The sequence below is a fragment of the Crotalus tigris genome, unplaced genomic scaffold (genome assembly GCF_016545835.1).
Source record: "Crotalus tigris isolate CLP2741 ecotype Arizona unplaced genomic scaffold, ASM1654583v1 scf7180000024434.1680833, whole genome shotgun sequence".
Lineage (NCBI taxonomy): Eukaryota > Metazoa > Chordata > Lepidosauria > Squamata > Viperidae > Crotalus > Crotalus tigris.
The window spans coordinates 1248189-1263939 of record NW_024100602.1 but is presented as its reverse complement, the minus strand read 5'-3'; the positions used below and the strand labels follow the sequence as shown (position 1 = coordinate 1263939).

Sequence of the window (15751 nt, the reverse complement as noted above, 5' to 3'; positions counted from 1 at the left end):
AACACAATGCATGCTTTCTATGCTACATGTAGAAGACAAGCTTGCTGAAAACATAAATTATTAAATTAATTATTAAGCTACTATCTCCTTAATAATCAAACTCAGAAGAACCATATTTCTTCTTTAAACTGGCATGCAGTTTCCTTGGCAGCCAGGAAATGGGAAGCTGGCTAAAGAGTCCTTAACCTCCACTGTGTACTACCGTACTGTTTCAACATCCCAATACAACTCCTTCTAAGCTAACCTAGAATTCTCAGTGAATTGAAGGAGATAATGTAATTAGAAAGATAGTGGTATATATAGAACACAGAAACATAGGGCTGGGAGGGACCTTGAAGGTCTTCTAGTCTAACCTCCTCAAGGCAGGAGACCTTATACCATCTCAGGCAAATGGTTGTCCAACCTATTTTTGAAAACTTCCACAACTCCCACAGCTTTGGGAGGCAAACTATTCCATTAATCTTTATCTTTATTTCTAGATTGGATTTCTCTTTAACAAGCTTCTATCCATTACTTCTTGTCTTGCCTTTTGGTGCTTTGGAGAATATGTTAACCCCTTCTCTATGACAGTCCTTCAAGTACAGTTATCATATCCCTCCTAATCTTTCTCCTTGATAGGCTAGACCAGGAGTAGGCAACCTTGGCTCTTTTATGACTCGTGGACTTCAACTCTCAGAATTCTAGCTCTCTCAACTATTCATCATATGGTTTAGCTGGACCTTTATCATCTTGGTTGCTCTTCTCTGCACATTTTCTAGGGTCTCAGCATCTTTTTTGTATCATGAGGATAAGAACTGGACACGGTATTCCAAGTGTGGCCTCATTAGCGAAATATAAAGTGGCATTATCACTTCTCGTGATCTTGATATTTACTATATAAATAAAGGATGGATGTGGTGACGATTTTTATACGCATGAATGCAAATGGGGAATAGGGTTGTAAATCAGAGAATTACATGTCATAAACAGGGGAAAGAGAAAAGAATGTATCACACATTTATAGCTTTGGCCCTCCATTAAGGAATCCAGTTTTCCAATTACAGAATAACTGCCCTCCTCTTCCCTATAGCAATAGTAAATGCTCTGCTCTATCACCTCCACTCCTCACCCAAAATTATTTCCGGATAGCATTATTTTTCTGCCTTTCCAATTTACACAAGCTGTTTTCTGACTGAATTTCTTTGAAGCACTGACCTGGTTCCATGATGCGCTCTATGTTCTTTGGAGACAGTATCTTACTGGGCTTTCATCAGAATAAGATGAAAGTACAACTTCCTGTTTTCACTTCATGTTTACAATGATGCTTCCCTGCAGCTAAATGGTTCTGGGAGCTTAGCTTACTCTCTGATCTGAGATTAAGGTGTAGTTTCCCAACTGGGAGCATTCTACACATGCCAAATAGGATCATCCTAAATGGACATGATGTGTTTTTGTTACTATTTATTATATGCCAGAAAACAGCAGCAACCGTACTTTCACATGCAGCAGCCATATCAGTGTGCCAGGTGATCCTCTGATCCCCTGACTATATTATTTATATTATATATTACCATATCATTTATTATTATTTATATCAGCTTAAGAAAGAGCCATTTTTAAACATCTCTTTAGCCTGGAATGTCTTTTAAAGGATTATTTCAAGTCATGTATTAAAGGTTAATTAAAATTATATGAAAGCATATGTATTGAAGAGCAATCATACATTATTATTTGCTCTTAGCGACACTTATACAAATGTTACATTAACATAAAGTCAAGTCACCTAACATTACTTACCCATGGAATATAGGTTATCAAAACTCTGGTGCATCCTGATTATTTCATAATAAAGCTCATCGTAGCTGCTAGGAGTTGGAAGAAAGGTATCTCCATAAGTGATGAACATATTAAATAGGTTTATCACCTTAAAAAAAAGATTACAGGCATTACTGAATAAAAATATATTAACTTTATTATTTAATCAAACAGAAACAGGACTTCTCTGGGCAAAATAAAAGGTTATTAAATAAATAAAAGTACTAACTATGTAAACCAACATATCCTAACATTAACAGTATTGAAGCGATCATTTAGCTTTCATACATAAAAAGTGTATTTTCTTTACCTGACAAATTCATCAGGACCTACAGTCACCCATGAGAACAGCGAGAGCAAATATCATTCACCAAAAAGGCAAATTTGCATGGTTGAATGTGTACCAGCTTAGAAGTAAAATGAAGCCAATAAAAAAAAAAAACCCAGGCAAGCTGTTTCTATATATTCAAGAGTTTCTTAAAGGACTTATAATTATGTAGAAGCATAAATCAAAAGCCAAAATTAAAGAAATTTCAAAATGTCAAGGAAAACATCTAGGAACAGTTGTGTCCGTATTGCTGATTGTGTGGGAAACAAATGGAAAGAAAGAGAATGAATTTATTCAACTCTCTAATTTTCTCTGGATCTTCTGGACTACACGTGGCCCCTAAGCTTCTGAAACTCCCTTACTGCAGGATTGCTGTACATGAGTGGCTATTTTCCACCATTTTAATCCTAGTAAGCACTTTAGAAGAGGAAAATTTGGAGCTTAAGCATATCTGCTGTGAAGTTAAAAATAAAAAGTACCTAAACTGTCAGCAATAAATAGAAATATTTCATGGAAAAAACAATAAAATGACATTCTCCAATTTACTACTATTCAAAGTGTACTTTCTTGGCTGCCCAGCTATGAAACATTTGGATTTTCAGGTTAGCAATCAACATTTTAAAGACAGATCACTGCAATAAGCTCTTTCCTCATTTACAAGCTGCAAACAGAATTCCAAAGATTCATTTCCAGCCTGCCTAAAGCCACAAAGATCATTCATATTAGAACATGAAGAAGCACTGGAAGATATTTTTTTTGTGGTGGATTCCAATTGTGACACATAAAAAACACACCTCTCCATAATATGGCACTCAATTCAGTACATATTAAAACATTTCTTCTTCTATATACATTCCAAAAAGTATCTAGAGGGAATATTCCTAACCTGGATCAATTCTGTCTCCAGGCCTTTGGCAGCAATGAACTGATACCTTTTTCTTCTTTTCTGTTCCCCTTTGGTTTGGTTTGGTTTGGTTTGGTTGTCACTGTTTTGCGTTTTCTAATGTTCTTTGTTTTAAAATATTTTAATAATTGTAAACTGCCCAGACTTGCTAGGAATTGGGGGCATATAAATTTAATAAAGCACATGTAAGTATTATAACAAGAGAATACAAGTTCCTAAACTGAACTAAAATAACATAAAGATAAAGTAATATTCTTAACCTGGTTTAGCACAGGATTTGTATATATCTATGTATGTGATTTATTAATCTCCTCACTCCAGAGCTTCTACCAAGTGCACAATGTAATAAAAATAAAACTGTAAGCAATAATAAGCAAAAATGCCAGGGTTCTTCCTCTAGCAGCTAATCAACTAGCTTTCCAGAAATCCAGGTTTCAGCTATTTTGAGATAAGCCATTCTTTTCACAGGAGTAAACAGTTCTAAAGGAGGGAATCAGCCACTAAAAATACCCACCTTTGTGCCCCATTCTGTAAAACTTCCTGATAGGAGGGGACCTTTAGCAGGCCCTCCCTATTCATACAGGAACAATTTACTTGGGATAGATGATTTCTAGAATACCCAGATCCCAAGCCATAGACAGCTTTTTTGTAATAAAGCTCCTTGAGAAACTTGGAAACAGATCAGTAACCAATGGAGCTCCATCAGTAGTGGAATAACATGACAGTATATTGGGATTGCCCAGTAAGCACATGGCCATTGCATATTGCATCATTTGAAATTTTCAGATAGTCTTGAAGGATGGTCCCATTCGAGTTTTCATATGTATTTCTATTAGCTTATGAAGGACAGCCCCATTAGAATGAGTTGCAATAATTCAGGTACAGGGAGATAAGGGTGTACATAACCTTGTCTTGTTCTGGCTGAGACATTACACCAGCTGCACTGGACAAGTGCTAGCAGAAGCCATATATCCTGGAGGATCTCCAGATTGTGAGTCTGGTCTTTCAGGGTGGAGCAGAAACCCATCAAGTGCCAAAGTTGATATCACTCCAGAATCAGTTTACTAATGAACCAGCAACCATTCTATCATCACTGGTTTGAGTCTGAGCCCATTTCTCCCCATCTAAGTCATGGAAGCTTCTATACTTTCCCCCCATTTTCCATGTAGCCTGTGGCAGCATAGTAGGGTATCATAAACATAATGATAATACCTCACTTGGTGCCCGAAGCTTCATGTAGATGTTTAAAGGTTCCCTTAAAAATAAATTAAAAATCAAGGGTTCTTTATCCCTGGTAGGGCTCATTTCTTTCCATAGATACTCACCATCAGAGCCAAGGTAAAGATGTTATATTTTGCCAGCAAAACTGTTTCGTTAGACATGAGGAACTTCAACAGATTAATCAGAGCTGAAAGAAGAATTTAAAAAATTAAATACAGTTTTATTCTCATAAGACAATACTTATAACCAAACTGATCTTCACTAGTTAAATGTCTATACTTCACAGGCAAGAAAACTGTTTTAGCCCGAGATTTATCCTACTTGCACATTTTTATGTTAAATTAACTTGTCAGTCATCGATAACAATGGGGATTTTCCCTTTACTGATCACTTTAAGTAGGAACAAGAGTATGAAAACTGAATTGTTTTCAGCACAAAAACCAACAAATCAATATGAGATGTCACTTTTGTTGATGGTACACAAAGCAGAACCACATATGGTACAATTCTGCAAGAGCTTGACTAGGTTCACTTAGTATATTATATTTATTTGAATACAATACATGTTATATCAAGTTATTTAGGACAAGGAAGACCGCTTTGGAATCAAGAACTCAAAAGCACTACCTGCAGACCAAAATTTATTAACACCCTTCATTATGTATCTTCTTTTAAATTTCTTTTTAGCTAAACAGAGTAACCAAGGTAGTAAAAGATGGGAACACAAGTGTGAGGCAAAAATATGTATCTGACAGCACTATTACAATCCCAAAATAACAATAGAAAATAATTACCAAAAAAGGCATTTATGTTTTATTTGAAGTTTCTGAATATGTGAACGTTAGACTGAACACTTTCAGTTCTTAATAAGGAAATTCAGGTCCAAAGCACACATTTCACAGCAGAAAGTTAAAACTGTCCAGTTTAAGTCCATTTAGAAACTTGTTATGGAGCAATATGAACACATTAGATACACTGCTGGGTACATGGAATTATCATAAACTATAGGAGCAATGCAATGATTGTCTACTACCTACTGATCACCTTGATTAAAAAGTTATGCTAGAATGATTGGTTTATATGAAGATATGACTAATGAAACGAGCCATGCCAGACTGACCAGGAAGAATCCTATTTCAGATCAGTACTTCTATATCAAAGATGGGCACACATTGGCTAGGAGGACATGAAAAATGAGACCAAGGAACTGCAGAACAAACTAACAGCTTAATCAAGGAATCATCAAGACCAGTCCCATCAACACTGATAGGACAAGCCACTAATAAATGAAATGAGAGCAAACCCCACTTCCTATTAGCACTGATATTACCTAGTTTGTTAATGAAACATCTGCAAGAAAAGAACAAATCTCAGAAAGCATCAAAAACCCTGCAAATGAGACCTACCCAAAACACATTCCAGACATAATTTTCTGGAGATTGGAAAAAAACAAGTTGGAACATCAGGGAGGGATTTACAATTTAAAACTGTAATAATGATTGAATTTGGCTAAATTGGAAATTGCCAATCAGAGTCCAACTTGCTATTCTTCTGAGAAGAGGAATAAGGTCTCATTAATTCATCTCCTTACTTGATTTTCTCTCCAATGATTTTCTCTTTAACTACTAATACCTTTCCAGCAATTTTCTTCCAATAGGAGGAAGTTTGATTGTCTATCAACCCTTCATAAACTTGTACTTAAACCTGTGTTCTTGTGGTTCATTCCTCCAATAGCAAATGATATTTGCCCAAGTACTACGGGAGAAGAAATACTTTGTAGTAGCGGGACTGAATGGAATGATAAGTTGAAATATTCCCTTTGTCTTTCTGAGCTTTTATCTTTTCTTGTATTAATTTACACCAACCTAAGCATGACCCCTTCCTAGCACAGAAATACAATAGAGCACATTTTTACCAGTTCAACCAATTAGGACATGGTTGCCTCCCCATTTGCTTCTCTGGGAAAGTTATGTATCAGCTATAATGATCTCTGGATAGTTTGTACCAGGCTTGAGAGGCATATTAAAGGGAAAATATGTAGAGACATTTGAATCAATAAACTTATGTAACTGGTTTTAAAACATATTCTATTCTGCCCACAGGGAGCAAAAAGCCGAAATTGTCTTAAAATTAGGCAGCTCAACTCATGTAATTAAATTCTTAATTATTTTAACCAGGGGCAAAGGATTGGTTACTTTAACAGCATGGCTGCCATACATTGTTTCTTTGAAAGAATTTCAAATAATCTTAATTTGGCATACCTGAGACTATAAATTAACTTCTGACCTGTTAAGGAGTTCATTTGTGGATCACAGTTTTTGTTTGTTTTGGGGGTTTTTAGCTTGTTTTTATTGCTCTTTGTTAAAGAATAAATGCTTTCTCTCTGGAAGATTTGAATACGTCGTGACCTATTTTGTGTTGTTGGGAAGAATCATCACAATAGCTAGACAGAAAACTAAGTATATATAGATTGCAGAAAAAATTATTCATTATACATGCATATTTAGCTATTCAGAATGGTTTCAGTCTCTGATCATTAATAACTGGCAGAATGAAAGAAGACAAGGGGAAGAAGAAACATAGTCGCAGTAGTGACAGTAGTGCTGGTATTCTCTGAACTTTTAAAAACATCTAACATGCTAAGTGATCAAAAGTCATCTGAAAAGGCAGTGGGATGGTAAGAAGGATCCAGTGTTCAAATAAACATATAGCTGTTGCTATAAATTAAGTAATCAGACAAAAAAGAACAGTTAAGTCACCTTCAAAACATCAGAGTAAACATAACGAAGGAGAGAGGTACAAATGTGATAACAGACAAGATTGTGACTGGAAAATCACAAGCAAACAAATATCACATTTCATCCTCACATGTACAGAACAAAGAATCACCCTCTGAGCACTTGCACAAATGGATACAGGATATTAATGTGCCACACAGAGCACTATGCTCTTCTCATCAATATATCCAGTTTGATTTAAATGCTTAATACCATATTGATTCAGGTCAAAGTAGACTTTTGCTAATATTGTGCTTAAAGACATCAGACTTCAAAGCAAAATAGTGGTTCTAAATAGGCTCTCCATATAGCAAAGATGCAGTTAAACACGTTTCCAAGGTAACTAAGCTTCCATGGCAAACGTTGCCATTCAAGGCAATCACTACTTGGGACTAAGACAGCTGCCCTGAGTCTCTGTGATAGCAGTTTATTGGGAACTTCTCCCAGTAATAGGCATTAGGTATGTGTTTTATTCAATGGTTCAGTTTAAAAAATTAATTGTAAAATCATTCAGCCAAAGACTCTGAATGCTTCATATTCTATACTCAATAGAAACTTTTTTTCCTTCCATTCATATTTTTATCAATTTGCTTCCATCAATTATCCAATAGACAGAAATCACAGGCTAATAACAATTTGTTCTAATCCAACATTGGAGAAATTCTATCAGATGAAACTTCTGGATCACATAGGTAATATCTAAGGAACACTCCTATCTGTGCTCAGTTTGATTCATTTTCCTCCAGCAACATTTTAGGCATTTCATCTCCTGAAGCAAATCTGATAACCAACTGACTCTCTGGAGATCCAAGCATGATACAATCCAAGACCACTGTTGCCATCTCATTCCAAATGGTGATTATGGCCTCAGTTGAGCTACGTACCAGAGCCTCAGGGAAAATCCCAAGCTCTCTCTGAAATCCTACTTGGTCTATCAGGGACCTGGACTAAACTGATCAGTTCAGAAAACACTAAGGAAAAGGATATACTTTTATTAAAAAACAGTCCTAACATAATTAAGATCTGAAGACACCAGTCTTGAAGAAGAGAGAGAAAAATATCTTTAGAAATTAAGAAATATCTTTCAGATACAGTTTAATGTAATCCAGAATAAGTGTCCGGTGGCTGTGGAAATACACTTTTATTCGTTATGTTTTGTTCCCAGTGCCTCTACCTCCTGAATTCATGGAAGAGAATTTGAGCATGAGAAGCCTACTCTTCGTACCTTTCCTCCTTTGAAAGGCATAATTGCAAAAGGAAACAGCAATGCAGAAGAAAGCAAGGACCTTGGATCCCTTTGCTACAATGTCCTTTCATAATAAGGATTATACAATAAGGGCAGCAAAAATATTTTTCTGTCAAAAGTATGTTTTAAGATGTTTAAGGTGACCTGGTCATTCTAGGTAGATAGGGCTCAGGGGAAGATTGTGTGGACTGTGTGGACTATAGCTGTGTGGACTATTTTGGCATCTGTCGAATAAAGCGACTCAGATTTATTCTGAGTTGTAGTTTAGCTATTCACATCATATGGAGGTACCTGTGGTGCAGTTTTCTCAGTTATCTGTGATTCCATTAGTCCTGATGAAATGGACTGAGTCCTTCAAGCTGTGAGTTCAATTACTTGTGGTACAGATACATGTCTCTTCTGGATGGTTAAGGCTTCCCAGGAGTGACATGTAATTGGAGCCATGAAATATTTAATGTCTCCTTGTGGGAGGATGTGATGTCTATAGGAAGCAATCATCCCACCCTCCTGAGGCCATTGCTGTACCCAATGGAACTTGATACTTTTCATCCAGTCTCCAACCTTACAGTTATGGGAAATGTTGTTGAAAAGCTGGCTGGTCTGCAGTTTTAGAAGATCCCAGAGGAAACAAATTGTATGGACTCCTTTCTGTCAGGATTCAGATTTGGTTATAATACTGAGATGACACTGGTGGTCCTTGACAATATCAAGATGATCTAGTACTTTTCCTCCTAGTCTCCCAGCAATGGCCTTCATAGATAATCATACTGCTATCAAGGCTAATAACCACTGAGTCTCAAGACTTCCATGAATTCGCCCAACCTTTTTTTGAAGCCAACTAAACTGGAAGTTAGTATCATATCTCATGGTAAAGCAAGACAAAATTATAGAAGGTAATGGGCCCACACAGGAAGCAGTGGCATTTAGTTTAATTGAATCAATTACATCTCTTACCCATCTCTTTCCTTTGCTGTGATAACTCCAGAGGAGTTGTTTTTTTTTTTTTGCCAGCTGCTACTCTTTCTAATTTTGCAACACTATCCTAAACTGAATTAAATCAATATCACATTTCTTTGTAGCATGAAGTTATTATTTTGTTACATTACATAGTAAATGGCCAATACAAAAGAAACATACATGTTACACATCTTCTGTATGCAAGACAGGTTATATACAGCAGAATGAAGAGGATGTATCCTGCTTCTTTCTTCTAACCATCAGATTAAAATTTTGCTGTAGTCAAATGCAGGTCAAATAGAAAACTCTGCTGAAAACATTTAGTGTAGAAACGTGCTAAAAATTTTAATTGCAGTGAACCCTGGGGACAAAGCAAACTAGCATTTAGTATTAGGGTACTGGATACTGTGCCTCTTAATGCAACTTCCTCATAAAGTCCTGTGGAAAGATTTTCTGCTTGCTTCTTGAAAATCACACTTCAGAGTTCTTACCGATATAGATGCCCTACATCTTGAAGTATGAAAATACAAGTTGGGAAAAGCAGAAAGCTAGACTCTGGAAAGTTTTTACCTAATCTATGCCTCAAAACTTACATCATGTCAGCTGTTGCCTTAGGCCACGCTCACCTATTAGAAAAAAAAATGAAATCTTCCTAAATGTATTCTGCCCATGATTTATTAATAAACACTTCAGCTGAGAAGAGGCTGAGGGAAGAAACATCACAGTAATTGACTGTGCAGTTTTTAAAAAAAAAAATTCAGGAAAAAATATCCAAGCATAAGGCTATTTGCCATCTTATTCAAAAAGGCATAAGACACTGACTAATAAAGCAGTTATAAAAAGACAGGTTCTGGCTGAATATTAAGAAAAACAGCAAGAGCAGATCACAATCCTCAAGGGAAGATTCCTGCACCGAACCTAAGAACTTGAAAATCTAAATGGCTGTCTAAAATCCTATGATTCCATGAAAAAGGTAGAAATCATTGAAAGGCCCATGAAATATAATGGGAGAAAGGTTAAACCTGATATGTGTCACTGAGATTAATTGCTTGAAATGGTAGCATTTGTTTTGAGGTCTTGCCAAGTCAAGAAAAGGAAGCTAAAGCATAAGAAGCAAGCTGCCATGGATGCTAGCTGAGTTATTCCAGCAGAAGGACCATCTGACCATTATCTTCAGGCATTTAAAGAGATATTCGGAAAGCATCAAGTTTAAATACTGCTAAAAAAGTACTACATTTTCTCTCTTATGACAATAATTACTAAAAAAATTGTGTGGTGTTGTTTTTAGCAATTCTTAGGCAAGAAACACAAGAAAACTGAAAGTCCTTATATAGGTTTAAAACAGCTGTCAAGTAGGGAAAGCAAAAATAAAGATTGTTGTTATTAATTGCGAAGTCATGTCCAACCCATCGTGACCCCATGGACAACGTTCCTCCAGGTCTTCCTGTCCTCTACCATCTTCTGGAGTCCATTTAAGTTCACACCTACTGCTTCAGTGATTCCATCCAGCCATCTCATTCTCTGTCGTCCCATTCTTCTATTGCCCTCAATCTTTCCCAGCATTAGGCCCTTCTCCAGTGAGTCCTTCCTTCTCATTAGGTGGCCAAAGTATTTGAGTTTCAACTTCAGGATCTGGCCTTCTAAAAAGCAGTCGGGATTGATCTCTTCTAGGACTGACCGGATTGAACGACTTGCAGTCCAAGGGACTTGCAGGAGTCTTCTCCAGCACCATAGTTCAGAGGCCTCAATTCTTCGGTGCTCAGCCTTTCTTATGGTCCAACTTTCACAGCCATACATTGCAACTTGGAAAATCATGGCCTGGACTATACGCACTTTTGTTGGCAGGGTGATATCTCTGCTTTTTAGTATGCTGTCTAGATTTGCCACAGCTTTCCTCCCCAGGAGCAAGCGTCTTTTAATTTCTTGGCTGCAGTCCCCATCTGAGATGATCTTGGAGCCCAGGAAAATAAAATCTGTCAGTACCTCCATTTCTTCCCCATCTATTTGCCAGGAATTGAGAGGGCCGGATGCCATGATTTTGGTTTTCTTAATGTTGAGTTTCAAGCCAACTTTTGAACTCTCCTTCTTCACCCGCATCAAGAGGCTCTTTAGCTCCTCTTCACTTTATGCCATTAGAGTGGTATCATCTGCATATCTTAGGTTGTTGATATTTCTCCCGGCAATCTTAATTCCAACTTTTGTTTCATCTAACCCTGCCTTTCTCATGATGTGCTCTGCATATAAGTTAAATAAGCAGGGCGACAATATACAGCCTTGCCGGACTCCTTTTCCAATTTTGAACCAATCAGTGGTTCCGTGTCCAGTTCTCACTGTTGCTTCTTGACCCGCATATAGGTTTCTCAAGAGACAAATAAGATGGTCTGGTATTCCCATCTCTTTAAGAACTTGCCACAATTTGTTGTGATCCACACAATCAAAGGCTTTAGCATAGTCAATGACGCAGAAGTAGATGTTTTTCTGGAACTCCCTAGCTTTCTCCATGATCCAGCGTATGTTGGAAATTTGATCTCTAGTTCCTCTGCCTCTTCGAAATCCTGCCTGTACTTCTGGTAGTTCTCGATCCACATACTGCTGGAGTCTAGCTTGTAGGATTTTAAGCATAACTTTACTAGAATGTGAAATGAGTGCAATGGTGCGATAGTTTGAACATTCTTTGGCATTCCCTTTCTTTGGAATTAGAATGTAAACTGACCTTTTCCAATCCTGTGGCCACTGTTGAGTTTTCCAAATTTGCTGGCAAATTGAGTGTAGCACTTTTACTGCATCGTCTTTTAAGATTTTGAATAGCTCAGCTGGAATACTGTCACCTCCACTAGCTTTGTTGTTGCTCAGATTTTCTAAGGCCCATAAAGATAGAACTTCCCAAAATCCAAAGAAAGAAATACAAAAATCTAAACCTATTCCTGCAATTCTTAAACTTTGCCTAAACATGAAATGCTGCTTCTAAAAGTTGGCCCACTTCTTTTTAAACAGGGCAAAATCTCACAGATAATGTGGTAATTACATTAAACTGGATAACTCAGATCATAGGGCTTATATCTCCTAGAGATGTTCACTGAATTAACAAGCAGTAATCAAGGCTAATAGTTCTGAAAACTAAAAAAGGTTAATTATTAAATCAAATTAACTAATTATAATGAACAACTTTTTTAGCATCGTCTACCAGCAGGTTTCTCACGCTAAAGTTAGAAAGGCAAGGGTTGGTTCCCTAACACCTCCTGTCCTATGGCCACCCCTCCTTTTGGCTGTACCCTGGCCCCCCTCCTTAGTTCTTGCACAGGATGCACTGGGATTCCTTCCTTTGGGCAGTTGTAGCTCTTTGTCGCACAGGCCAGCCGTTCCAATCCTGCATGGCCGGCACTTATTGCCTTCGTTGCAAGTTGTTACGCAATTCCAAAGAAAGGCAATGCCAAAGAATGTTCAAACTATCGCACCATTGCACTCATTTCACATACTGGTAAAGTTCTGCTTAAAACCCTACAAGCTAGACTCCAGCAGTATATGGATTGAGAACTTCCAGAAGTACAGGCAGGATTTCGAAGAGTCAGAGGAACTAGAGATCAAATTGCCAACATATGCTGGATCATGGAGAAAGCTAGGGAGTTCCAGAGAAACAACTACTTCTGCTTCATTGACTATGCTAAAGTCTTTGATTGTGTGGATCACAACAAATTGTGGCAAGTTCTTAAAGAGATGGGAATACTAGACCATCTTATTTGTCTCTTAAGAAACCTATATTCAGGTCAAGAAGCAACAGTGAGAACTAGATGCGGAACCACTGACTAGTTCAAAATTGGGAAAGGAGTCCAGAAGGCTGTATTCTGTTGCCCTGCCTATTTAACTTATATGCAGAGCACATCATGAGAAAGGCAGAGCTAGATGAATCAAAAATTGGAATTAAGATTGCGAGGAGAAATATCAACAACCTAAGATATGCAGATGATACCACTCTAATGGCATAAAGTGAAGAGGAACTAAAGAGCCTCTTGATGCAGGTGAAGAAGGAGAGTTCAAAAATTGGCTTGAAACTCAACATTAAGAAAACCAAGATCCTGGCATCTGGCCCTCTTAATTCCTGGCAAATAAATGGGGAAGAAATGGAGGTAATGACAGATTTTATCTTCCTGGGCTCCAGTTTCACCACGGATGGGGACTGCAGCCAAGAAATTAAAAGACGCTTGCTCCTGGGGAGGAAAGCTATGGCAAATCTAGACAGGGTACTAAAAAGCAGAGACATCACCCCGCCAACAAAAGTACATATAGTCAAGGCTATGGTTTTCCAAGTTGCAATATATGGCTGTGAACGTTAGACCGTAAGAAAGACTGAGCGCAAAAGAATTGAGGCCTTTGAATAATGGTGCTGGAGAAGACTCCTGTGAGTCCCCTGGACTGCAAGGCAATCAAACCGGTCAGTCCTAACGGGGGTCAACCCTGACTGCTTTTTAGAAAGCCAGATCCTGAAGTTGAAATTCAAGTACTTTGGCCACCTAATGAGAAGAAAGGACTCACTGGAGAAGAGCCTAATGCTGGGAAAGATTGAGGGCAACAGTAGAAAGGGACGACAGAGAATGAGGTGGCTGGATGGAGTCACTGAAGCAGTAGGTGTGAGCTTAAATGGACTCCAGAAGATGGTAGAAGACAGGAAGACGTGGGGGAACATTGCCCATGGGATCGCAATGGGTCAGACACGACTTCGCAACTAACAACAACAACAACAGTTTACACTGGCAGGCTGATTGTCAATATCAAGAAAGCAAAGACATTTTGCCAAAAGTGAGTTGAGAACTAATTTTAAAACAACACATCCAAGCATATCTTATAAACAAAAGCTGAGACACACTTAGCATATAACTTAGACAGGAAAAAGGTACCTTTGTTATGGGTCACCATATAAGTGTAAGAAAATGACATACATGAATGTGAAACTTGACTGCTGCATGTAAAATGCAACTGAACCAGCAACTCCATAGATAATCTGGTACACTGGGCTTCCATGAAAGCAACAAAACTAATTGAAGCCCTGGCTTAACTGTAGCTTTTATTACATGAAACATGCTAGATATCATGTTCTAGAGTGCTTCAAACTACAGATAGTCCTCAGTTTACAACTGGTTGCATAACAATCGCTCAAATTTATGATGGACTTCAAAAATAACATACAATCTATCCTTGAAATTATAACTATAACATACAGCCCTATGGCCATGTGATCACATTTGGGTGCTTGACAACTGGCTTGCAAGACCAGCTGCAGCATGCTGCAGTCATGTGACTGCGATTTCAACATTTTTAAATCATTTTGATAGAAGATTCCAAAAATTACTCCTTGGTATACTGGATTTGCTTAATGACTGCAGTGATTTGCTTTATGACTGTCAGATAAATGATCACAAAATTGAGGCCAGTCATGTGGCCTCTTGATTTATGAATGCAATAACTGACAACCAAAATTCAGAATTCCATTGTGGTCATAAGTTGAGAACTACAGTAGCTGTATGCTGTCTAAACCCTTTTTTGCTTTTTCTTGTTTCTATAAATCTTACCCTCACAAAGCACCCACCTGACAGTGGAAATATTAGAACAGATTGGAAATTCTGCTGATACAGAAGCCAGCAGAAAATATCAGAGTCAATACTGAGGCTAGCCAAAACAGTTTCTATGATGACACATTGCTTATTTATTCCAATTTGTTAAATGTTGCTTTCTGATTAGAATAAAATATCTAAAGCAATCCACAATCAAACAATGGATTAGTCCCATAACTATGTGAATAAACTTCTACCTGATAAATTTTTTCAAGGATCTGGGGGTTTTCTAATGAAAGAGATTGTAAAGTACCTTGATTGTTTTATACCTAACCGTCAGTCTCCTGGCAGATATTCCTGATTCCTCTTATCTCCTGATCTTAGCCCAGAACTCTATTCTCATGTCTCGGTACAAAGCAAGGCCTGTATTGAGCCCCATTTGAGTCATACCAAATTACTGGTCCTTGTATTCAAGGCCTCCGCCAATCACAATCCCCCACAAATATCTGTCTGCCTTTATTTCTCCCTGGGATTCTCTCTTTAAGTTGCTTTAAATAGGGCCTTCTTCCTGCTATTCCCTCTAGGGCAGACATGTCAAACGCACAACGTCACATGACATCATGCAATGTATCAGGCCGGTTTTGCCATTACTGGTAATGGGGTGGGCGTGGCTTCCACGTGACTTGTCCGGCCCGCGGGCTGGCAGTTTGATACCCCTGCTCCAGATTCCAGTCTTTTATGAATTTTAGCCCCATAGTTCCTAAAGGAGCCTGTAAGAGGGATTTAAAAATCTTTATTACCGATAGATTAGTGTTTTAGGATGAGAACTAGTTGCTTTATTAGTGAGGTCAATTGTTAACATCCATCTAAAAAGTCATTAGGGAAGGGCTAATCTGATATCCTTTGGGAGACTATTCCAAGTGTACTGAAAAGTTGCACTTCTAGCATTAGATCCCTTCACTTCCCAGCAAGCATTCT

At 37.8% G+C, this 15751-nt stretch overlaps 1 protein-coding gene across 5 annotated transcripts in view; it reads right to left on the bottom strand.

The window, feature by feature from the left end:
- The window catches only part of ARMH3 (armadillo like helical domain containing 3), a 150163-nt gene that overhangs the window by 91808 nt on the left and 42604 nt on the right, over positions 1 to 15751 (bottom strand). For all 5 annotated transcript variants that reach the window (XR_005555157.1, XM_039331096.1, XM_039331099.1 and 2 more), the window contains exons 21-22: positions 4352 to 4434; positions 1777 to 1903 (exon numbers count right to left, since the gene is read on the bottom strand). Coding sequence is in view for 4 of the 5 variants with exons in the window: in XM_039331096.1 (XP_039187030.1) it covers positions 1777 to 1903; positions 4352 to 4434 (210 nt within the window). In the remaining variant the exon portion in view is untranslated. The remainder of the gene's footprint in view (positions 1 to 1776; positions 1904 to 4351; positions 4435 to 15751) is intronic.